At 49.3% G+C, this 25215-nt stretch overlaps 3 protein-coding genes across 3 annotated transcripts in view; 2 read left to right on the forward strand and 1 right to left on the reverse strand.

The window, feature by feature from the left end:
• The first annotated feature begins 526 nt into the window (after window positions 1-526).
• LOC122381256 (NIF3-like protein 1) lies at window positions 527-12608 on the forward strand. Its single transcript, XM_043365225.1, has 8 exons — window positions 527-742; window positions 1233-1367; window positions 1772-1880; window positions 2093-2249; window positions 2739-2913; window positions 5129-5267; window positions 10286-10389; window positions 11870-12608. The coding sequence occupies exons 1-8, from the start codon at window positions 602-604 to the stop codon at window positions 12032-12034; spliced, it is 1125 nt and encodes a 374-aa protein (XP_043221160.1). The 5' UTR covers window positions 527-601; the 3' UTR covers window positions 12035-12608.
• Window positions 12609-14296: 1688 nt separating this feature from the next.
• Window positions 14297-25215, reverse strand: part of LOC122381238 (synaptic vesicle 2-related protein-like) — a 31082-nt gene continuing 20163 nt past the window's right edge. Inside the window, exons 8-12 of the mRNA XM_043365193.1 lie at window positions 23222-23300; window positions 22731-22842; window positions 17249-17333; window positions 14814-14903; window positions 14297-14416 (exon numbers count right to left, since the gene is read on the reverse strand). Coding sequence (XP_043221128.1) covers window positions 14297-14416; window positions 14814-14903; window positions 17249-17333; window positions 22731-22842; window positions 23222-23300 — 486 coding nt within the window. The remainder of the gene's footprint in view (window positions 14417-14813; window positions 14904-17248; window positions 17334-22730; window positions 22843-23221; window positions 23301-25215) is intronic.
• On the forward strand, window positions 19592-22698 carry LOC122381243. Its single transcript, XM_043365201.1, has 7 exons — window positions 19592-19931; window positions 20250-20402; window positions 20601-20718; window positions 21195-21313; window positions 21740-21931; window positions 22099-22260; window positions 22411-22698. The coding sequence occupies exons 1-7, from the start codon at window positions 19683-19685 to the stop codon at window positions 22582-22584; spliced, it is 1167 nt and encodes a 388-aa protein (XP_043221136.1). The 5' UTR covers window positions 19592-19682; the 3' UTR covers window positions 22585-22698.

The following is a 25215-nucleotide window of genomic DNA, read 5'->3' on the forward strand; positions in this document are numbered from 1 at the left end:
ATTTTCTTGCAGGCCTTCTTTGCGGAGATGTTGCCCGTCCGCACTGCTCTAGTGAGCTGATACGGCAGGACTTGGTCGCTGCTGAGGTCGGTGATGTGTTGTCCGGCAGATCCAGCTCTGGGCCGCTCACCGGTCGGAACTTCACGGGAGAAAGACGGTGCACGGAGCAGCCGGCTGCCTTGCCCAACGGCCCCATGACCTTGTACCGGTTTTTCTGACCTGGTGACCTGACCCAAGGTCACCCGGACCTGAAATTTTCAGGTCATATGTAAAAAGGTTGCCCCATAGGCTGTGCCAAATTTGGCGGCGCGCACCGCCGTTTTTACGCTATTTTCGAAAAACCTTGGGGGGGTCGCATCGACCCCCCCCCCCCCCCCCGCCAGGGCGAGGGTTAAATTCTTATCACAGACAGAGTGAGTAGGTACGTAGTTGGAATCAATAAACAATGCATGGATACTGAAAGTGCCACCAGATGGTAGGGATTACGAAGTAAGATGCATTGAAGTATGGCCATTGGTGTATGAAGGTTTGACCGGTTATAAAATTGCCATTTGCAGGCGAGTTTTAGTGGTGTTGCGCCACTGCCTCGCTAGTGAGTGACATGGCCGGCCAGCCTGCCCGACTGGGCCTCGAGCTCCCGGAGGTCATCTCGCGACTGGAACTGTTCGCGCCCAGCCGACTCGCCGAAAAGTGGGACAATGTCGGACTACTCGTCGAACCATCGCCACCCAAACTTGTTCAGGTAATCGCTGCTGAAATTTGACACTTCACAAATATTATTTTATATAATGTATAATAGAGGTTCAGTATAATCTATGGCAGAAAAATTTGGTAGTGGTTCTTCCCTGATCAGCATATATGTATTCATAATTATTATTATAAGCATAATGATTTGCAATTTGCTTTTATTTATTTATTTGCCTTCTCAAGTTAATGTTAAGTCATATGCTTACAAAAGTAATTTATTCGGCCTCAACTTTAATCAAGTGGTGGTTTTCTCTAAAAGAAAAATTAAATTTATTCTAGACAAAAATTACACAATAACTTACAATAAGATCATAAGCCGTAGAAAGACGTAAGGAAAACACAAAACAGAGTGCTCACGGCTCAGTGCTAGGTTTACACAGCTGTTTCAAATGCTGTGACTGTCAGACGGGTTGTATCGCTGATATGCGATGGAACATGTAGCAGCCCCGATCTCTGATGGTCGATCTCTGTCTGCCGTGCCTCAGAGGATGCTGCTGACCAACGACCTGACCGAGGACGTGATGGCCGAGGCGGTGCAGCGGAAGGTCGACCTGATCCTCAGCTATCACCCGCCCATCTTCCGGCCTCTGAAGCGGCTGGCCTTCTCCAAATCGTGGAAGGTAGGCTGCTGTCGTTTGGGCCAGCGCGGCTGTGGGGTTTACAGGTGGCGTGGCGGTCAATAATGTCACACTCAGGGTGCGGAGCCGGAACCGGCACATTTTTGCCTGGAGCCGGAGCCGGAGACGGAGCCGCCATAACATTTCACCCGGAGCCAGAGTCGGAGCCGGAGCCGATTTTATTTATCCGAAGCCGGAGCCGGAGCCGAAGCTGTCCGCATTCCACGGCTCCGCATCCCTGGTCACACTGGTAAATGTTAAGTTGTACTGTTTGTTTATCTGTTCTGTTTTCTGATGTGCTGCTCGTTTAGTCCATCGCCTGTCGGTCGTGCAGTTTGTTTCTTTCGTCATATGTCTGTCGTGCCGTTTATTTCATCCGTCACCTGTGCCGTTTGTTTTGTCCACAGGAGCGTATCGCCGTTACCTGTGTGGAAAACCGTATCGCCGTGTACTCGCCCCACACCTGCTACGACGCTCTGGACGGCGGCGTCAACGACTGGCTCTGCGAGGCGTTCGGTGCGTCTGGGCGCACTGCTACCGACCTTACTATAGCCATATGTGTGCGCAAAATACCCACGAATGCGTTTTACGCTTACAATATCCACAAAATTGCCGTCTTTTTCGTCAGAAATATGTCGCTCTATATCTCCCATCACTTTCATCTCCATGTTCTCGTCTTCCCCGTCCCGTCAGCCCGCCTCTGACCCCCCCCCCCCCCGTCTTCCCAGGACCTGCCCGAGTGACGCCCCTGACGCCCAGCCTGGCGCCGGAGCCGAGCGTTCAGCTGGCGGTGGCGCTGCCGGCTGGTCCGCAGCGCCAGCTCGACTGGGTGGACGACCTGCACGAGCTGTGCCGACAGCTGCCCGGCGCCTCCGTAGAGGCTAGGTCAGTACCGGCTGCGAGGGTGACCGTTATAAGACGGTGACGATTAGCTCAGTACTATCAGCGGGTGCCTTTGTCAGCCAACTACCTCATGCGTTGTGTAAAGATCTTAGGAATATACCAAGGCACGTAATGAGACCGGGTTGCGCTCTTTTTCGTTCATTCGGTACATGATCGTTCGTGACAGCCGACAGGCTCAATGCTAGATGAAAGGAGTCTTCAAACGGGATACTGATGTGGCGCAACTGGAATTTAGTATTGTTTTAGGTAGTTGTTTGTTACCGTATAAGCTGTGGCTGTATACGCTATAATTTTGCTGCGCTGTGGTCGTGTACGCACGCTCTGACCGTATTACGCTCTGACCGTGTACGCTTTGACCGTATTACGCTGTGACCGTATACACTGACCGTATACACTGTGACCGTATACACTGTGACCGTATACACTATGACCGTAGACGCTGTGACCGATCACGCTTTGCCCGTGCGCCAGGTATCAGGACGTGGTGCTGGACGTGCGCACGCTGGGCAGTCCGCTGACGAGCGGCCCCCAGCCGCGGCTTCATCTGGTCGTCAGCACTCCACGGAGACACCTGGCGACCCTGACAGCGTTCCTCGGCTCCGCGGGACTCACCTCGGCCGCCACTCGACTCACGACGGCCGAACAGGTGAGGACAGACTGGGGACCACAATGGCGGCGCAGCTGCACTGTGGGGTTTTTATCGATCCTAGCACGAATTTATTTATATCGCATCCTCCGCTACCTTAACTAATTTTATTTCACCTTCAAATGGTTAGGCTTAGGGTGTATGATCCCTGACAACATGGTTGGCTCTCCTGCTTGACCCCATCCCTCCCCCGCCCCCTCCCCACAGACTTAGCACTGAAGCGTTTTCGGCTAGCAATGCATCGTGGGCGTGGAAGCGTTAAAAAAGTAGAACGAAACTACAATCGTTTTAGAAGTAGATATTTGTTCATGTCTAGCCCAATCACCAAAAGGCATTTCGGGCTTAACCTTTGCACTTTGTTAGTACTTGCACTTAAAGGGGGAGGGGGTCGCACAGACTTCTGTCCTCGACTTTTCGCATACTAACTCAAGCAAAACGTGGCGGATCACGACAAAACTTTCTATACCTTCGATTCGATCAATGTTACTCACACACTTGAAATTTCATGACCTTGACCTTAATAAAAATTTGACCTGTGACCTGTTTCACCAGACCATGTCAGGCTGGTATCGATTTGGCGCTTATCAGCGCACATTATCGGCGCGTTTTCAGTCTTGTTGTGATTGTTAACTCTCCAAGGTATGAAATGCTGTTTGTTCTCTGCATTTTAAGGTCACGTTACGGTGAAATCAAGGTCATTTACCTTAGATGACCTTAGTTGACTTTTTCAAGTTATACGATTTTTCTAGATAAGTGCTTGGAGCTTATTTCGAACTTAACACCCATTTGAAGATTTAAGTAGTTTTTGTGCCCAACGGAACATGCTACGAAGCCGTCAAAGGTAATCGACGCCTACCTTCTATGGATAGCCGGCAAGACACCTACTGGTCGGGCCTGACCTGACCCGGCCTAGCATGAAAACATCATCCTTGATCAAAACTAGCTTGAAATTCGTGATTAGCACCCCAAAAACCTCCAACCTCACTTTACAAAGTTACAGCATTTTTCGATTTACATATATCAAAGTTCTGTACTGTACCTAGGTAAGTCCTAGGTAGGTAATTTGAACACCCGGTAGGAAATTCATTAGGAACACCAGTAGGTAAGTCCAATAAGGTGAACATTGGCGGCGATAGCCAATAAAATGGACGCAGCGTTGCAAGGGTGTTGTTGTTTTGTTCAAAAAGAACATTTGGCGATAGAAAAATAATGTCAACATGGTATCACCCCCTTCCTCCCTCCTCCCAACTCCTATACTGACCGGAAACCCCCGGGCGGTGTGCTGCGGTCGGGTAACCCGCCGCGGCGCGGCCCGGCGGGGCGTAAGAAACCACGCGGCACCGTCTGCTTTGGCGTCTCATAGTGACTGGTTTAGGCAAATTTCGGCAAAAAATGAGAGCTGCCCCCGATGCAGAAATTATTGGAGAACATTTTGATATACATTTCCACGCGTACCAACGCGTATCAAACTTTGTAAGGCAATAGTTTGCTTGTCAACTCTCTGAATCAAGAAGCATTTTAACATTTTTAGCATTTCGGTCAAAAATTATACATTTGGATGAATTTTGGAAATTTTCGTGCATACCATCATCTTCCTTATAAGTCAAAGATAATGAAAACATGTCGCAACTATAACCTGCTGTTCAGGGAAACGAGTGAGAGGGCGTTTTATTGTAGTGTGCTTTTTCGCTGTATGCAGGTAGCACGACGCTGGTCAGGACGAAGCTACACTTTGAGAGGTTTTTTGAGGCATACACAATCATTTTACAGACGATTTAAGGTGTGATTCGGATGCGCTGGACAATTCTACGTGGAATGAATAACAAAAAAGTGGAAATCGAAATACTTTAACTTGCCACTTAATGCGTGCTAGGATGGCATAAGTCCCCACGGTGAGCTGGCTGTGTGGTGCACCTGCAGCAATCATTCCACAATGGGAACTGCACCTCAGTCAGTGACACGTGTGGGCTACCAAACATTTGCATTCGTTACTTAGATTATTTTCTTCCCATTTCCTTTCTAAGTATTACGCAGAAGTTTTTTATGGTACTAATGTGATGCTTTGGTAATGTGATGTTTGTGCTATGCCTAGTTAGTGTGTCGGTTGGTTGGTGCTGTGCTCAGTTGATGCGTTAGTGCTATGTCGAATGCCGCGCTGTCTGTTGTGTTATGTCGGTGGCTGAGCCACTGATCGGTCACCCGCGCGCCTTCCCAGCTGCCGGAGCCCAGCCGCGGCTCCGGGCGGCTGGCCGAGCTGGAGAACAAGCTCTCCCTCAGCGAGGCCGTGCAGGCCATCAAGAAGCACCTGAAGCTGCAGCATGTCCGTCTGGCAGAGGCCGTCGGCAAGCCCAAAGGTCAGTCACTGACGGAGAGTTGTCAGTCACCTGTGTACCGAACGGCAGACGTCCGTGTCAGCCGCTCCCTCCCCAGAGTGACGGGGAGTCGCCACTCCCCTCCACCGCTGACAGACAGCTGTCAGCCCCTCCGGCCCACCCACTCCTCTCCCTCACGGGCAGACAGACGTCAGTCAGTCTCGTCCCCTCACCGACAGGCAGTCGTCCCTCCCCTCCCCCACTGCTGACAGTCAGTCGTCAGTGGCTGATTGTCAATCACTCCCTCCCCCTCACGGCGCCCGGTCACCCGGCACGGCGGACACGTTTCTGACTCGACCGTGCATATTGCATAGCATAATTGACTTGGGTTTGCTCATAGACCACCTCATTCCTAGATATGTAGTAATGAAAGGTCTGTGCTTTGTTTCATTGTGTCGTGCTTGTAGAAAGTCGCAGTGGGTAACGGCAACTTTTGACACATAATTTTTACCGTAAAATGAACTAACCTTACTAAAGGCATTTGTTATTTTAAATGGTTAATGCAATAAGGCGATGTTTTATTGTAACGTGGCTATCATATAAAACTCTGGCTGCAATAACAATTTCTAATTAACCCGCGCCCCAGTGTCAGTCTGGATTTTCCACGACCTGGTGTGTGTGTGTGGGGGGGGGGGGGTAGAACACCCCCCCCCCCCACTAACTCGGCTCCTAGGCATCGTAGAAAGAAACGGAAAAAAGCAATGGAAAGCTCGTCAAAAATCATGAAGAATTTTCTTCAGTCATTTTTTACCTCAGGTCAATATTGAGGTCACCAGAGGTCAATGAAAAAAAAATGTTTTGAAAATGTCACTTCTTCAAATCTGCGTTATTTCGTAAAATAATGAAGTGAGAGTAAAATCCAACTAGGTGAGAAGAGCCAATATAACTGGCGACAGGACACAAATGTAGGATTTGTGCTTAGGTCATTATTCGTGGTCCAGAGGTCCAATACACCAATATCTGCCTATGCAGTACCGTTCAGACCAGATGACCTAATATGACCTTGAAAGGTCAAGATCATAAAATAGTCTTGTAGCCGCCTCTCCTTTTATGAAAACACATCTAACACAACTTATCAACGTTTCCTAGCCAGTAGCTATGAAACATCGTAGATACCGCCTTATCCCCATAGGTTTACGTATATAATGGAGGCACCCAAAAAATGGCCTGACCCGAGATCACCGATATCAAAATTCTGAGATATACGAATTGTTTGTACCAATGAGTTATTGAAGTCCTGAAAGTTTCAAAACTTTCTGTCAACCACTATGGCCGTGGCTGGACCCCAAAGTTTTTTGGAGGTTGGGTCACTTCGATTGACCTGGTGACCTGACCTGAGGTGACCTGGGTCTAAAATTTTCAGGGAAGATGGGGAAAGGATGCCCGGTAAGGTATACCAAAAAACCGCAGGGGGGGGTGTTCAAACACCCCCACACACTTGAGCGCGGGTTAAGCGGTGTGAAGCACTGCTGGTCCTCGGTCCAACTGGACGCAGACGCAGTTGAATTTTACGTCATGTTCAGCGCGTTAGGGCCGAGTTCTGAAACGTCAGAGTGGTGTACTGTTGATGTCATTGTTTTTTTCGCACTCTCCGGTGCTGAAAGCTATAGCTAGTATCGGTGTTGTTCGGTTTGGATAGTTATATAATTGATGTTGTTCTTTTTCAGACTCGCTTTTGCTTATGTGGTTCTGCGCATAGAGATCTTATAATATGGCCTTGATCTTATATACATAGAGATGACACGCCTATGTTAAAGCACTTGATTTCGTGGCGATTCAGTGGGTCTTTTTAAGCAAGGTTTTCTGGGGTGTCATGGCCCGTGACTTGCATTTTGTAAGGATTCGGTCAAGGAGATTGTGTTCACATCCGCTTATTTTTAAGTACAGTTTTTCTTTTTTGTCTAGCTGTGACGCTTTCGAGCGTTATTTTTGAAATGAAATTAGGCATGTTTAACCTTATGCTCGTATCAGGTACTGCATGTATCATTAACCCTCGCCGTCCGACGGGGGGGGGGGGGGTGCCGCCTCCCTATAGGGTTTTTCACGATAGCTCCGAACACGCAGGCGATAGAGAGCTGAAACTTGGCATACCTTTGATCCAAGCCGCATCTTGTGACACCAACCGCATTTTCAGGTCAGGTCAGGTCACTGACCTATCACGTCATAAGTGAACCTCTGCATGGTCCTCAGATGTCGCAACTTCGCAACGCCGTCAGTGCCAGAGGAACTTTCACAGGGAGATGAAACTTACAGGATGTAGTATCATGCAGAGGTCTCATAACTTGTACATATATCTCGGATTTTCCCTAAAAATCACATGAGGACAGGTCGGCCACGTGACCTCACCATTAGGTATAAGTCAATGGGGAAAAATGAAAACTGCTATGTTAGCGCCGAGAACTATCTCAAACTGTCTCCAGCACATGGAATCGTGATTTCTTGCACGCCTTGCAAGGTCCGATGCTTCACTTTTGCATTGTTGACATTGCGTGGCGTCATTTATGGTCATTTGGGTCATTGATAAAAGAAAGCGCGGTTTTGAGGCTCATGATTACATATATTACTGCAATGAAAACCGTAAGACGGTTTGACAAAAGTCAGTTTGTCAGTTTGGCCAACATGTCTTATTTTCTGGCCCTATTTCGAATATAATTATTAGCATGAGGCTTACGGTTTTCAAATTGCAGTTATATACTTGGGTCATTAGAGTTTTTCATCAATAACTCTCCATCAAATGGAGTTAGCGAGTCGGGAAAGCCACCAATAAACTCCAGAAGACCTGCCGATTCGAGTAATATGTAACATGACCTCTTTCAACCAGCTTCGTGATCTCGGGGAGCTGACCTGCCCTTGACCCGAGGTCAACACCCCAAGTTGACCTGACCCGAACAAAAAGTATGTCATTCGACGCGACTGAGCGAGGTGAACACGATGCTGCCAAAATCGGCGCTCTGCGGCCGTTTTTTGCGAAGTTATTCACCAAAAACTGAACCGTATCTTGGGGCACTTGACCTGACCTCAGAGGTCACCGGTTGACCTAGGACCTTAACATCGGGTACCAATCTCTGCGTCTCGTAATGGCGCACACGCTCGTTTTTTCCGCGACGCGCTAGCTCCACCAGGGGCGAAACGGCGAGGGGGGGGGGGTCGTACCCGCCCCCCCCCCTCGGCCGGCGCGTATGTAGAAAACCAATAGGTCCGGCGAGGGTTAATGTATCATTGAATGGGAACATGCAACATATGTATATTTGAGCTTGCACCGTGCTCAGAAAGGTTCAGAACAGCCGTTTTCACGACGGTTGACCGAAAGCGCCAAACTTGACCAAATCTCAAGGAACCTACCCTGAAAATTCCATGAACCTGACCCAAATGACCTTAGACCTGTAACCTTTTTTTGGGGGGGGACCATGCCAGGGGGGCCATAAAACATGCATCGCACAACCCTAGTAAATAGTAAAGTTGGTTCATGTGCTGACCCTTGGTGACCTGACCTGTGACCTGACATGGTATTATCAGTGACCTCTAATGGCAACACATACTAGCCAACGTACGCCCTATTTTTAACGTACGCGAAACATTTTATCTTTGACCTGACCTGTGACGTCATCGGTGACCCCGAGGTCAATGAAATTGGAGTTCCGTCGACAAATTTGACAGGGCTATCGAACATCGTTTGAATGTTACGGATCCGTCCAGTAGTTTCGGAGATACGGGAGGGGGGCAAAAAATACCCCCTCCCCCACCGCGCGGAAGGTGGCCGGGAGGTCCACCGCCTGCCGGGTTGATGAGAGGCTGAATGAGAGAGAATGTTTTTAGGCGAACTTTTAAGGAATTCAATAAAAACACAAAATGAAATCATGTTACAAATTTCATTGCTTACCTCAGGAATGAAATCAGCCAGGAAAGAACAGCAATATTTTTAACCAGGAAAACGCCTTTTGGGGCGACCAACGGAGCGAGCGAGAGGGTGGGCCTTGGACAAGCGAATTTGCAAGGGACACCCCCCACTAACTTGTGCACTGCACCCGGTGCAGTGCACAAGTTAGTGGGGGGTGTGCACCCTACTAACCGGTCCCTAGCGATGTGCCAAATTTGAGCGCAATCGGCCTAGCCGTTCTCGAGATCTGGAAGCGGCACCCTGCACGTGCACACGTGCAAAATGGGTCACAACTGACTTTTGCACGGCACCCTACTAACTGGTCCCTAACCATGTACCAAATTTCAGCACAATCGGTTCAGCCGTTCTCGAGATCTGGAATCGACCCCTGCACGTGCGCACGTGCAGTAGCACCCCAACTGTGGCACATGGATATGCAATGCCTAGTGGGTGCCTACATACATACCAACTTTCAGCGCAATCGGCCAATTAGTTACCAAGATATTGCAACAATTGCAAAACTGACACCTCTTCGTTTTGCACGTGGCACGTGCATAAGCGGTCACCCACATGCATCGAGAATATTTCAATACTTGGTAGAAGGAATGAAGCTACCCTAGAAAAATCATCGAATGTAAATCGGTCAAGTGGTTGCTGAGATATAAGCCTCGCAAAAGCGTAACCACGGCCGGCCGGCCGCTCATACTCAGAAATTTCTGTTAATCTACGAAAGACTACGCCTGCTTCGCGCGCTACGTAATAATTTCTTCAGGCCAACAATGCCTCAGCCATATTGGCACGCTACTGGCTAAAAATAAGTTGCTTAAAAAGACCCACTGAATCGCCACGATTTTAAGTGCATGTCATCTCTATGTATATAAGATCTCTATGGTTCTGCGTACCTATATCCGCGTTATATCTGTTTTTTTTTTGCTTTTTTAGACTCCCGGTGCATACGATTATTACGGTCTGTAGGTATTTGTTACGGCCTGTATCTGTATTTGTTTCTGTATCTGTCCTTTTTCAGACTCGCCGGTGCGTACAACCCTGTATCTCTGTATCTGTCCTTTTTCAGACTTGCCGATGCGGACTGCCTCCTGTATCTGTATTTGTTGTTTTTCAGACTCGCCGGTGCGGACGGTGGCGGTCTGTGCCGGCTCCGGCGGCTCCGTACTGGCCGGTCAGCAGGCCGACCTTCTGCTGACCGGCGAAATGTCACACCACGAGGTACGGACTACTGCCAAACGACAACGGGTCGCCGGGCTCAACATTTTCCCAGTATGCATACTGTCCGGAGGTCGCTTACTCATCGCCGTCACAATGTTGCAAATAATAGAAAAATGTATAGATATTGCTACAGCTAATACAGTGCAGGTACAGTTACTGCACCGTTGTAGTTAATCCTCGCCCCGTTGGGGGCCATTTTGGCCCCCCCCCCTGTGGTTTTTCCTAAATAGCAAGAAAACGGCGGCGCTGCGCGCCGCCAAATTTTCAGTACCTTCCCGGGCATCAATTTGACACCTTCACACTAAATTTCAAGTCTTAGGTCACCTTAGGTCAGGAGTTATTGAGGTCAAACTGAGGTCATGTTCGAGCAAAAATGAGCAAAAAACATGCAATCTTGAAACGCTCACCAAATCTACAGTTATCAAGAAATTTCAAAGTTCTTAATGTGGTCTAGTAGACAAAAAGCGGCGCTACAAAACTGCTATCTCGGATTTTCAAAATTTTGGGTTTTTGACCCCAAAAAATAAAAAAAAAGATTTTAGAAAAACTAAAAAAAAAATCAAAATTTGTTCCGAAATTCGAAAAACCGGAATATATGTGATAGTCCCTGCGCTCTTCTATATACATACCAAATTTCAGATCGATATCTCGTTTTTTGGCCAAGTTATAGCGAAAAAAAAACTGTTCAAAAATGATGACGTCAAATTTTTTAACTCAATTTTTAGCGATTCTAGACCACGTACGGCAGAACAAAGACCACCATTGAACTCCCCGTGACGAGCTGCATCGATTCGATGCCCATTTTATGCAAAATATTAACTTTGAAATTTGACCTGACCTTGACCTGACCTTGACCTGACCTTCACCAAATCGTGACCTAAGCTGGCCCCAAAGGCTGCCTGACCCACATAATCGCATTTGTCATGTAAAATGGACCATAAAACATGTATCACACGACACTTTCATATTGTGACCCCCCAGTGACCTGACCTCTGTGACCTGACCTGGTATCAGTGACCTCAAATAGCAATATATGTGTTTGAAGAACATTTCCCCATCGATGATTTTCAATGAAATGCATTTTACTCGATTTTACAACGCATTTCTTGAAATGCCTGTAAACGGTGAAAATTGGACCTTTGACCTGACCTGTGACGTCATCGGTTTGACCCAGGTCAATAAAATTGGGTCACAGGGTAGTTCCCTGATAGGGCTATCCAACACCGTTTGCCGCTTGTCGCTAGGTTGCGTGGTTCTCGAGATCTTAGAGGGGGCCAAAATGCCCCCCCCCCCCCCCAACAGGGCGCGTTGCTCGGCAGAGCCCAACGGGGCGCGGGTTAATTCTAGAAGTGTTGTACGACCGTCGACCATTGCATATCAGTGGCCAGAGTCGAGTCACCCGTCGCTCCACTGTGACCTGCTGTGACCGGTCCTGTCGCCTTACTGCTACCCTCTGTGACCGTACCCCCTCCCCCGTCAGGTGCTGGATGCCACGCACGCCGGCAGTCATGTGGTGCTGTGCGAACACAGTAACACGGAGCGAGGCTTTCTGGCGCGGCTGGCCGGCCGGCTGGAGGCGCTGCTGGCCGAACAGGTGGAGCTGGTGACGTCAGAGGCCGACCGGGATCCGCTCACCGTCGTGTGATACGAGCCGTGACCTGCTGACGGGACACGGGGAGAGACCCTTTGACCGACGTCAGACACAGGTCAGAACCCTAGGGCAGTCTCTGACACGGGCCGGCCCGGTTCTGCGCCCATAATAAGTGTGCCGTTCTGATAATTTGTATACGTTTGTGTAGCTGGCCTCTGAATTGGTATTGGCATCAAAAAGTGTTGCGTTGTAACATGTCTAGATGTGGTACAGGCTCACAGGCACAGGGTATTGAATACCACAGGCAGGCTCGTTACCGAGAATGGACAGTCTTGTGCGAGCTGTCACTGGTCCCGTGGGTTGCTGAACGTTTGTAAATGTTCTTTTGTGTTGCCCTGGCGCTATGACGGGTTGCAGCAGGCTGTACTGTCTGAGAGAGGGATTCTGGGTCATCAGGCGATCCTTGTACTTTGCCTGTGTTTCTTAATGAGACGCTCTGCAAGTTTGTAACGAGAGTTTTTACCCTTGTTTGAGAAGGTGCTGTGAAACTGTAATGTAAAACGAGTGGAGTGAAACACATTTTGTAAATGACTGATAGGTGCGTGCGATACAATACACGCGTTGGATATACTGTTATTTTATTGAAGTGACGAACATGTTTCAAAATGCAACTCACCAGTTAACATTTGTGTTTTTCGGCTATTTCTTACAAGATTCCTGGCGCACGTTATTCGCATTTTATTTCTTGCATTTTAAATAATCGGGTATACACAAACATGCATTATACAAAACAAGGAACAAAGTCGCGCCGAAATAGATCGCCTCGATGAAAACGTAGGAGTATTTTGGACCTTGGTCGTACTCAAGTGTATAAATATGTATGCATGCGATTCTCATGTATGGATAATATACATTAAAGGGACTATCCCACCTTTAACATGGAGTTTGAGTTGAGATAGCCAAGTTTGCGGCGAGGTTCAGAAACCACTATCTATCTAGGTTGCAACCCCCGCGGCCTCTTGGTGTTGAAGAAATTCGTTCCCTTCATTTGAAAATGGGCCTTGTGCAAGGCCCTATCTTCAACATGGAGCGACCGTTAGTGTGACGTCACCTCGTTTAGTCATTCTGATTTAAATGGGTTTGTTCGTTGAAAAATCGCTTAAAACTTGGTCTGAACTTTGTTGTGGTGCCTACAGAGTAAAAAGAATCAGCTTTATGACAGTAATGTGGCCTCGGGAAGGAGGTAATTTTGGGCTGTGACGTCACATATTTGAAAGTTTGTGTTTGGAATATGGGAAGCCTAAGATGTTAAATGAAAAATAAATGCCAGAATCGTGTTCCTGGTCATCCAATCTATAAAGTCGGGCACAATTTAACTGGTTTTAACAACATTTTAGAAGGTGGGATAGTCCCTTTAAAGGGACTCTCCCACCTTAACATTAGATTTGAGTTGAGATAGCCAAAATGGGGTCCCTGGCTCACAATTACCGGTTTCGGCACTCACAACATCGAGAAATGCCTTAAATCGGAAATATTGAATTTCAAAATTGCAGCATTTTGATTCAGAGGGGCTAATGCTTAGGAATACCCCTCTGAATGTGTGACGTCAGCGCAGATATGTAACGATTTTTTAATGTTTGACTAAAACGTTTTGTAGCACGCGGTGGTATATGCTATTTGCGCGCAACATCTGCCGCAAACGCCGCACTTCTAAAATAAAGTCGCTAGAAACAGCGGAGATCCCAAAAAAGTAAACAAAAGTAAAAGTCTAATATCTTGAAAACCGGTGAATATTTTTCGGTGAAATTTGGTAGATATTCGTTTTCGCTCTTTCTGAACCGAGCGACATCACTTTCATGCCAATTCATAAACTTTTTTGAAGGTGGGAGGGTCCCTTTAACAATGCTAGTAGGCATTAGCAATGCTGTCAATGCATTTCACCGAATCACGGGTCACTTTTGTACATTTTATCGCAAAATGTTATGTCTGGAAACTACAAAAGCGAGCAGCTGTAGTGTTTTCGTAGATAGGTACGCAATCAGGCCTGGAACTCATGTTCTTTGAATTATGCAGTTGGTTCATGGGGACTGGCTTAAATGGGGTTCAGTCTTACACACGATACGTCGTCGGGGACGGGGTAGTTAGCGGCAGGCAGAGTTTGTACGATCCGGCGATATTTTCCCTGACGATTAAGTTCTGCGTAACCTGCAAAATGCAGGGACTGGGGAGACCTCGTAAATTGCAACTCACTGTCTCCCGGTGTTGAGAATACACCCACACCTGTCGGTGCGTGGGTGGGTTAGGATCGACCGCTCCCTACCGCACCATGGCGCGGCCGGCCGTCTCATACGGCAGCAGCAGTGTGGCGGCTATCCCCAGCGCGGCCGAGGAGGCATATACCGCGGCCGTGTGGCGCACCGAGCTGTGGATTAGCACCTGTGGGGAGACGAGTCGCCCGTCAGACTCAGCACTGTTCACCTGTTCGCTACGACTCAGCAGAAAGCCGCTGGGCACTGAGCAAGCACCTATTCTATATTCAACGCTATGCGGATGTCATTTGCTCGACTTCTGTATTCTCGTCTGGAGTTGAGACGTTCACTTCATTCAGTACCCCTGGGAGACAAGTGCTGCCAGCCATTCCAAGGGGCGAAACCAGAGCCCGGGGATTGGCTTCCGGGCCGCGCTAACGGTTACACCAGGGTCATTTATTCCATAAGAATGCCTCCGCTATGTCAATGAGCATCCAGACCGAAGTGCGGATCACAGGCATGAATGACGAGAACAGGAGGATCCTGAGGATGAAGACGGACATCTGAGCCATGGCCGTACCTACCTGGGCTATCAGTGGGGTGGTGATGGCCCCAATCCTTCCAAAGGCGCCACACGTGCCGTTGCCTGTGGCGCGCAGGTGCGTGGGATAAACCTGAAATCAACAGGTCACGGGGCGCTAAGCTAACTCAACCGAGCATATGTGAACACTGGTCAATCATACGATGAAAAGCTATCGACCCGGTAGGCCTCATGTGACAATTGACATCTGCAGTGATTTCATGCACTACTTGCACGGTTTAATGCTCACTTTTGCATCGTTGACCTTGCGTGACGTCATTTATGACGTCACCAGGGTCATAGGAGTTTTTCGTCAATAGCTCCCGACAAAATTGAGCCAGCGAGGAAAGCCATCGATGGACTCGGGAAGACCTGCCAAATCGAATGCTATGCAATATGAACTCCTTCAACCAGCTTCGTGACCTGAGGAGCTCTGACCTGACCTCCACCCGAGGTCGACACCTTAAGTTGACCTCACCCGAGCAAAAAGTAGGTATACCTACCTACCATTGGACGCATTTGAGCAAGGAAAACTCAATGGCGCCGTTTTCGCGGCTCTGTGACCATTTTTGGCGAAGCTGTTTACCAAAAATGGAATCGGTGCCTTGGGGCACTTACCTGACTGACCTCAGAGGTCACCGGTTGACCTGAGACCTGAAAATCGGACACCAATCGCTGCGTCTCGCAATGGCACACACGCTCGTTTTTTATGCGAGGCTCTAGCTCAATTAGGTGCGTAACGGCTAAAGAGGTCATACCGACCCCCGCGTACGTAGAAAACCAATTGGTCCGGCGAGGGATAACCCTCTGCGGACCTGCGGTCTTCTACATACTCCCCAGCCGAGGTGAGGAGGGTGCAGGTACACTACCTCGCCGTTTCACCCTTAGTTAAGCTAGAGGTTCGCGGAAAAAGCACATTCGCCGTTACGAGACACAGCAACTGGTATCCATTTTAACCCTCGCCGGCACAGACCATTTTGAGTCCTTCGACGGCACAAGGTACGACCCTAGGTATCCTAGGTATCTGGTATCCTAGGTACGACCCCCCCGGGTTTGGCCCCTGATGGAGCTAGAGCTTCGCGGAAAAAAACGAGCGTGTTGCCCGTCACGAGAGGAAGCCAATGATACCCAATTTTAAGGTCCTAGGTCATCGGTTGACCTTCCAGGTCAGGTCAATGACCCAAAAATCGGGAATATCGGGACCTGTTAAAAAGTCGTAAAGTGTGGCTGCTAAGGGGTTTTCCGGGGTGCTGATCACGAATATCGTGTTAGTTTTGATCACAGATGATGTCGTTAAGCGTTTAGACCAGGTTGGGTCAGGTCAGGTCAGGTCAACCGGTAGGGGTCATGACGGGTATTCGTAGTACCTGTCACCCGCCTCTGACAGCTTCGTAACATGTTACGAAGGCACCAAAACTACTTCGTAAATGTTCAAATGGTTGCTAAATTCGAATTCAGCTCCAAAAACCTAGCCTAGAAACATGTAAAACTCGAAAAAGTGAACCGAGGTCACCAAAGGTCAATGACCTGACCCGACCTTCAGGTGACGTTGGCACCAACCCTAATGCATGGGAGCAACATCAAATCACATGTTTGAACGTTTGAAACCACGAAAAGCTTGCAAACGCGCGGCTAATGCAAGCCGACATACGCCGAATCGCGATTCTGGCCAAACATGGTCTCGGAAAAGAGGTTACAGGTCAAAGGTCATTTTGGTCAGGGTCATGAAATTTTCAGGGTAGGTGTAAAATTGATCAATGCGAGGGTACTAAAAGTTTCGTCGCGATCGGCCGCTTTTTACGCGAGTTATTTGCGAAAAACCTTAGGGGGGTTGCATCAACCCCCCCCTGTGCCGGCGAGGGTTAAGGTCTCAGGCCAACCGATGACCCCTGAGGTCAGGTCAAGTGTCCCAAGGTACGGATTCCGTTTTTGGTAAATAACTATGTCAAAAATGGCCGCAAGGCCGCGATTTTGGCACCATTGTGTTTGCCATTCTTAGGCGCGTCGAATGATATACTGTTTGTTAGCTTAGTGTGTTAACCTCAGGTCAAGGTCAGGTCAGAGCCACTCATGCACGAAGCTGGTCGAAAGAGGTCATATTGCATGTCATTCGACTCGGCATGTCTTCCTGAGTCCATCGGTGGCTTTCGCGACTGGCTAGTTCAATTCTTTTGGGAGCGAAGGACGAAAACCTGTATGAACTTAATGACGTACATACCTAAAAGATAAATATGTAAGTCCAACGATGCAAAAGTTCAACATCATTTACCTATGGCAAACCAACTAACAACCTAAATAAAAGGCTATAATATGGATGTGAATCTATGCAGATACCAACCCAACACAGTACCTACAGGGGTTAAAACTGTGCATGCAATAGCATTTTCCTTTCATTTCATTTTATCTCGGTTGCTCCGTATGAATTAGTGAATTGTTTACCTCTGGTGTGTAAATGGTGAGACCCAGGAAAACGGACGCAATCGCGGCACGGCCCACACCAAGGGAAGCCGTCAGCAGCATACGACTGAAATGTGAAACACCGGTCAGTAGAAGGCGACTGAAACATGGGACAGTACCTACTCAATGTTTTGCGATGGCCACTGTCACCGATTGATACTCAAAACGGCCATATAATAACGCTTATACGGGTCTCTTTGGTAAGTGGCTAATGAGTAAAGACAATTTAGATGTTTGTGTCCGTTTCTGTCATTCGAACGTTAACCTTGCTGCCTTTTTAGCTCTATATCTGTAGGAGCTTTATTTGTCATGTGAGTGTATTCCAGAAGACGTTGCAATTTAAAATCTTCCCATTTTTGGATGGTGCTCTGTAGGGACTGAAAGGTGAAAGCTGTGAAAACGGAATGAGTGCATCTGCATATGTGACACCAGCGGCATATGAGTCGGTAGAGCTGACCCATAGACCGCCGACCAGCATTTCGGGAATCCGCCTTCGTGCCCGGCTGTGACTCATCCTCAATGATTGACATGTCGCCTGGTCGCAGCGGCGGGAGCTGATGATGCAAACGACCTCTCTCTCTCTCTCTCATTACAACTGACAGCACGCTTAAATGATAACTGCAATACATTCCGCAATGCTCTTGGTGTTGCAAAGGCACGTAATAATTCCAAATAAAGTGGTACTGGATAAAGTGAACTATATCGGTCAATTGCATACAGCGTGCCTTATCATAGGCCATGTTACCAGAGACAACAGGTAACTACATATTAAATTTCCCATAAAACGTTTTAAAATTAATTATCTTTCTTTGAAATACTGGTATACCTGCGAATGAAAGCATTCAAACTGAGTTGCAATATCAGAAATAAATAATTCGCTAGTTATTGACGGGCCGTTTCGTCATGTGCCCTTGCATATCACTTCTTATCAGCGAAGTGCCTATTACCTGTTCTGCGCGATTGCGACCCTTCGTATAATTTGTTAGACAACACTTCTTGTGTACCAATAAAATCTATCTGAACGGCTTTTCGGATGAGTTGACTTATCGGAATATTTCATCATCGTGTAATTAAGTATTTATCTGACTAAGAAAATGGCCGTAGTGTTCCGGAGCGCTACAAGCAATAAAAACTGGCACGAGAGTATTGTCTTGATATGCATATATGCAGACGCAGAGGTGGCCGTAGTTGAGCTTTGGTCTGCTCCTCCGCTTCTCCGATACCTGCGGATCGCTTATTTGGTTGAGGAGCAGCCGATACCTACTGATAGCGAATCCTCCCCCAACACACACCGAATAAATAAGCAAAACTGGGTAGCGGACTCGAGAACAAATTGGTCCAATACTCCGCTACCAGCGGCAGACAACAGAAGACCTTTTTTGTGAAATGTGTGTGATTTGGACAATGCACATGCACTTTGATCCAGCCACAGCTGCTATCATAATTGATTAATCACTCTATAATTATTTTAGTTACATTTGCTGCTCTCTTTCCAAGCGCCATTTTTAACGCTTTTCTTTCGTATCCTTGTGGATATTATGTCGATCATTGGAGTACACAAGTACCTATTTCTTCACAACTCAAGAGATGATGAGTGTCGTCTTGCGCTTGGCATCGTTCTTTTGTTACCCTGGGCCTCCATGTGACACGATGCGAGAGTCAGTTTACAAGGAGCAGTTTCCGAATCGCGGCAACCGCGCTGCTCAGCGACATTGTCCAGTCAGTCTTGAAAGTAGGTACTGCGCATCGTGCGGTGGATCCATCAAGCCAGACTGAGGAATGGCTGCTAATTTTGAGTCACCGAACCAATTGAAACCTGGGGGATGGATGAGGATGTCAATTGGTTCAGTGACTCAAATTTAGCAGCCCTTGATGGATCTTGATGGCTTGATGGATCCACCGCACCGATCATAGGCGGCGGAATGGGGAGGGCACCGGGGCACCGTGCCCCCTTTGATTTTGGCATCTTAACATTAGCCCTATGGACGTTGCATGGAAAGAATGGGACCAAAGGTCGGCAGTGCCCCCCCCCCCCCCTTAATTGAAGGTGTTCCGCCGCTACTGGCACCGATGCGTGTTACTTGCAAGACTGACTGCCCATTGTCATCGTTAAGCCGAGTTGGCGGCGGCCCGCGACCCCCGCAGCCTCTGGCCGTGTCGACGGTCGCGGATGTGCCACCGGCGAGGACGGGTCCGGCGGCCGCCGTCTGACGATGTTGTTTGTCGTCCTTTTGCTGTCGCCGGGCCGCATTGGCGTCAGGTGCGACCTTTGGGGGTCCGGCTGGCGGCCGCGGTGACAGCGCCATGTCACTGCTGACCGGCGGCGGTGGGGCCGCCCACGGCTGGCGGGCCCCCTATATGAGCGGGCGCGACGCGGCCGGCAGCCACCGCCCTGGTCGGCACCCTCCGGCACACCATGCTGCGGCTGATCCTGTTGGCGGCGTCCGCGGCGCTATGCGCCGGCCACTACGGCACCTACCTGCAGTCGCGCCACTTTGCCGGCATTGACCTGTCTCCGTACTGGCAGCCGCGCTACTGCGCGCCCATCCGACTGCGCTACCCGGACATCAGCGACCTCACCTGCTACTACATCGTGCAGTACTATGTGCGCCGGCCGCCGCACCTCTACCTGCCGCACCTGGGCCTGCCGCACATCTCCCCGAAGGTCAGCGAGCCCAGCCGCCCGCACCGCCAATTATCTTCTACATAGAGTTAAATAGATAAAGGTTCAGCTTTACTTTATACGGTTAAAGAGTTTAAATTGGGAAATATTATTGCACAGATCGTAAAATTTATGATTTTTTGGTGATATTCCGTTCTCGACATAATGCCGATAGGAGTGTTTGACTCACAATGGTGAAAATATTTTGGTAGCGCCTGGAACAGTGCGAGTCTGGAATGGCAGAGATCGGACCAGCCGTGTCCAATGACCGTTTAGCTAAGCTCGATTGCCTCAACTGACCATGCAAGTGTGTGCCTGCAGTCTCTGGTGCCGCAGCGGTACTGGGTTCAGTACCTCAGCAAACTGGTGGACCTGATGCCGCCCGTCTTCTACTATCCGAAGCCGTTCTACAGCAATCTCTACAGCCACGTCTCCAAGTACTACCCCACCATCACCGACAGCAGCTTGTACTTTGTAAGTCCCTCGCGCGTTCATTGGTAACTGGGGGTGGTGATTAATGACCAGAGCCCAGTGGTTGTTCATTACCGGTCCGGTGTTTAGCGTGGCCGTTTGTCGTCTACGTTACCTGCTACCGGGCTGATTTGACCGGTGCTTTATCGTTACCGAACCGGTATCTCCATGGCGAGTGCTGATCACGGCCGTCCGTTCCAGGATCACCTGGCGCTGACTGACACCTACATGTGCAGTCATCTGGTGGCTCCCGCCAGCTGGAGCCTGTTCAGACCCTTCTATAGCCGGCATGTGCTCAGTCTCAACTTCAAGCGGCATTGTGAGTCTAGCTAACCATCTGGCTCCTTCCACTCTACGAATTCGCCCATTCTTATCAGTGGTCATACTCAATTTGACTGGCGGTCACCCTCACTATGGGAAACTGCAGTGAGGACAGCTGTCTCAAGCAACTATGCCCCTCCGGGTGACCGTTTGCGTGTGGGCACCTTGAGGTCCAAGTTTACATTCGGGGATCATCGCCGACATATCAGCATCCGCCCTTATGTAATGCACAATTGCATATCTCTAAATAAATTCCGAGCGAAATCGTATACACAGTCGTGTGTCACCCAATGTATAGTAACAGACAAACGTGTGCCACTGTGTGATGTGTCAGCTGACAGTTGTCGTGCGTCACTGTGTCCCCTCTCGAATAGCATGTCACTGTGTCACCTGGCAGCTCTCATGTGTCCTCAGTGTGTCAGCTGACAGTTATTCTGTCACTATATTTCTCTAACGTGAATCTTGTGTCCGCAGTCACCCGATACCAGTACGTATTCCCGAGGCTGCCCACGATCGTCTCCAGGCTGAAAACCTACCAATTCATCCCCTCCAAGCCGTACTTCAAGAGGGCTTCGCTGAAGTCGCTACTCATCGTAAGAAAATAGTCGTTACATATTTTGAGTCTAAAATAACCTGTACATAATAGTGTCTACTCTCAGATCTGGGAAAGCATAACGATTAGTAGCCCCTTAACTGGTGCAGCATATTGATAAACGTTACGATATGACAATTTTAGGTGAACGTTGAAACGCACCGGACTGAAACATATGGAATTGAAACACGAATTCGATAATTGTGTTAAGCACAAGCCAGCAAAGACGAGAGAATTAATTGGAAAACAGTTTTTACTTTTTACTGCTAACAAATCCTAACCTAAATTACCGTCAAAAGCTCAGACCGTTTTCAGTCATCTTTTCTATACCGAACTGTAGGATATCACACTACCAATGTTCGGCTGGTGAATGGAGTGCTTGTTTGGTATTCGATGGAGGTCCTCAATGCCCATTTATCTTTGACAGGGGAAGACCAGGCTGTCGTACCCACACCCAGATCTCTTCCCTGAAAAGAACCTGTGGTTCCCGCGAAGGACGCTCCGTGGACTCTACAAGTACCTGAGCAAGAGGAAGTACCCGTGGTCCAGCTGGTTCAGCAGGATCAAGACGATCACCACGCCCAAGCACATCAAGTGGGGCTCGGGATACGACGGTCTGGTGAGTTTGTCGAATCTTTTCAGCTGTGCACGTTCCTGCACTGACGATATGGCTGTACTCCGGGAGGCTCCAGTCTCGCCATGATGAGGCTGATTGATATTGTCTCTACCTGAATGTGTTATTCACGTCGCGGGGGGTTGACGACCGATCCTTCCGTCCCTGTACAGGTGTGCCAGGCTAAGTACTCGCACCTGTCGTTCTTGTGCCCCGCCTGGAGCCACGGACTGTTGCCCGTGCTGCGACTGCGCTTCGCCAGCTACCCCAAGGATATCATCTACTCGCGCAAGGCCACCTTCCAGTCTTTCCTCAGCGGCTTCCTGTATCAGTGGGTGAGTAACTCAAAACTGTATAGGTGCCTTCACAGCTGAGCTTATCATTAGTTTGTTTTATGAAAGTGACGACGAAAATATGTTTAAACTATACACAGACTATGTAGCGAAGATTTGTATCGGAGGATGACCGTGTGCCTCCTGCCGCAGCGCCCGAGGATCCGCGTCTACAGCCAGAGGCTGGTCACCAAGGCGCTGCTGGCGTTCGACAGCTACGCCTGCAGCTGGCTGGGCATCCACTTCAGCAGCCGCTACAAGTTCTGCAAGCCCAGCAACCTCTGGTACCCCACCCTCTACAGCGGCTGCAAGAGCTACGGGTGCTAGGAACCAGGCGGTGTCATAACTTACTAGTTCGGCACAATTCCAATATTTAGTCTTTCTGGTTTTATCGGTAATGTGATTTTCATTTGGCTGGAATCTAATACAACTCTAAAGGATTCACGTTATTTAAAACGCGTCGAATTACTCACCTATGGATGCAGAATAGTGGAACAGAGAGCGACAGGATGAAGATGAGCAGTCCCCCGGCGATTGTTTTCTTTCTGCCGATCTTGTCGACCAGCAGCACGGTGAGCAGCAATCCTGTGTGGTCACAGCCGGTAACGGTCACTCGGCGGCGTCGGGCGTCGCCCACTACGATCTTACCCCACTACAGAGGCGACGGTAATGCTAAACAGACGACCAGCCGCCGAACGGAATGTTAGCATGGGTGTGGATTTCCGCCGAGTTGGGGGTGTCCGAGCTCTCCCAATTCCGCGCCGGCTTGGCTTTGGAGCCGCAGCAGACGACGCGGGTCAAGGTCACAGCTAGGGCGGCGGCGGTTTTGTTGAGCCCGGGCACTCCCGACTCAGCGGTAATCCACGCCCATGAATGTTAGCCGTCCTGGGCTTTAATTATAGCCGTCTATTTATTTTTACGCATTTCTTGTATTACATTACACGTACATAAACCAGGCACTTACCTGGCAATTCTGAGAGCGCAGTCCACAACACGTCGAGGTAGTCTGCCTTGGTGAGTGTTGTGCAGTGAGCTTGACACACCTGGAATAAAGAAGACGGCTATAATCACGTAACAGACAATTAACAACACTTGGCATGTCAGTCGAGCCAGTCGACTCGAAACAGGCACAGCAAGAGGTGTCAATTTTCTGAAACGAACGGGATTCGCGGCAAGTACCCGTGGATCACCCTAAAATATTCCCGCATGCTCGGAGGCACTCGGAGTCGGATGACTCGACTAGCGCAGCGCACACAGCCGCTATCCGGGTTCAGAAGTGGCCAATACCCTCATTTTCGACAAATTTTAAAGCGTAATTTTCTCACATTTTCTGGTCGTAAATTGATCAGACTGTTTAAAATATCATCCAGAAAAAATATTACTTATTCTGGTACAGATTGGTGGGCTCCCAAAGTACACCGTTTTGTTTTGCTCCGTGAGACCGAACTTTTGCTGCGATTTTCATGTAAATGTTGACGAGTCTCCTGTCATATTCTTTGCTTGAAAATGCGTAAGTAAGGTATCAGCTGAAAGGGGAAAATGTGCGGAATCCATTGGTAACAAAAGTGCATCTAAAAAACTTCCCACTCAGTTATTGTAAGCTAATTGCTGCACACTTGCACAAAGCAGAAGGGCTTGAGGATTTCAATAGTTACATAGGCCTACCAAAAAACGCACAGCGTGCTTCACATCGAGACAACGTCCATAACATATACCGTACAATTGTTATTCATTTGCTGAAAAAATTAGGTCGGCATCACACTGCCGGCAAAAGTTATTGCAGTTCTAGTGACGCTAGGTCGCCGCCCGGCCGACCCCGGTCAGGTCGGCCGGGCGGCGGCCGTGCAGCTGACTGATGTTGGACGGCGAAAGGCCGCCCTCGGAGACGGGTCCGGCACTGCGTCCGGCAAAGACGGTGGCGGAGAAGTGAGTGGTGTATTAACAGAAACATAGGTTTTTATGGGGTGTCGGGACGCCGTCACGTGACCGGGTGGCCGACGGCCAAGAGCCGACGGTCCCGTGTTGCTGGGCGCCCCAGACACCCAGACAGAAGACCAGACGGGTAAAAAGAGAGGTTAGAAGAGATATGGTATTGGGGCCTCCATCCGGGAGTGGGAGGCCATGAATTCCTTCTCCACATATCTTTCCTCCCCCAACAAGCCGACAAGAGGAGGCGGCCAATAAGCAATCACGGTCCTAAACTGCATTGATCCACGTATGACACCGCGAACGGAACGCCGGTTACAGCTGCTACTACTACTGGTACGGCTGCTGCTGCTGCTACTGGTACAACTGCTGCTGTTACTGCTCTCTGATTTGGTTGTCTCGTCCTCGTAGTCGTCGCTGGCATCGTCGCCGTGATGTTCGACCGTTGTCTCTGTGAGACGCCAGACATCGCTCCGGGTAGCTGATGACGTCCGTGTTGTTGGTGAGGGGCAGCGGCCATGGTGCGCCGTGACGGAGGGGCCCCAACGGTCAACGGGGCGTTGGCTGCCGCCGCACAGCACGGATACCGGAAGTCATCAGCTTATTGGAGGTTGGTGAACCACTAGCGAGGGTGTTGGCGTCCTTGTTGTTGGTCGACAACGTGTTGATGGCGACGACGTGTGCTCAGCCATGTTGATGGCGGCTGGCCCGGACGACGAGAGGGGCGAGACGGATTGGCAGAGCAGATGGAGCAGATGAAGCAGATGCACGTTGAGCAGATGGAGTCACAGCGGCAGGCGATGTGGGTCAGCCTGGTGATGGCGGTGGACCCATGGTACGAGCCGTAGCAGTTGGTGAGGGCGTCCGCTGTTGCAGTGTGTGATGCGTGGACCAGATGCAGAGCGACTGAGACAGTCAGACGGGTTGGCAATGATCGTCCAGTCCCATCATGACTATGATCAGCCAGCTTTTGCAGACCGTGATGCGTATCGGCTTTTCTCCGAAGTCGCTGCTCGGGGAGTCAGATAGTGG

The sequence above is a fragment of the Amphibalanus amphitrite genome, unplaced genomic scaffold, assembly GCF_019059575.1.
Source record: "Amphibalanus amphitrite isolate SeventyFive unplaced genomic scaffold, NRLGWU_Aamphi_draft 000116F_arrow, whole genome shotgun sequence".
Lineage (NCBI taxonomy): Eukaryota > Metazoa > Arthropoda > Thecostraca > Balanomorpha > Balanidae > Amphibalanus > Amphibalanus amphitrite.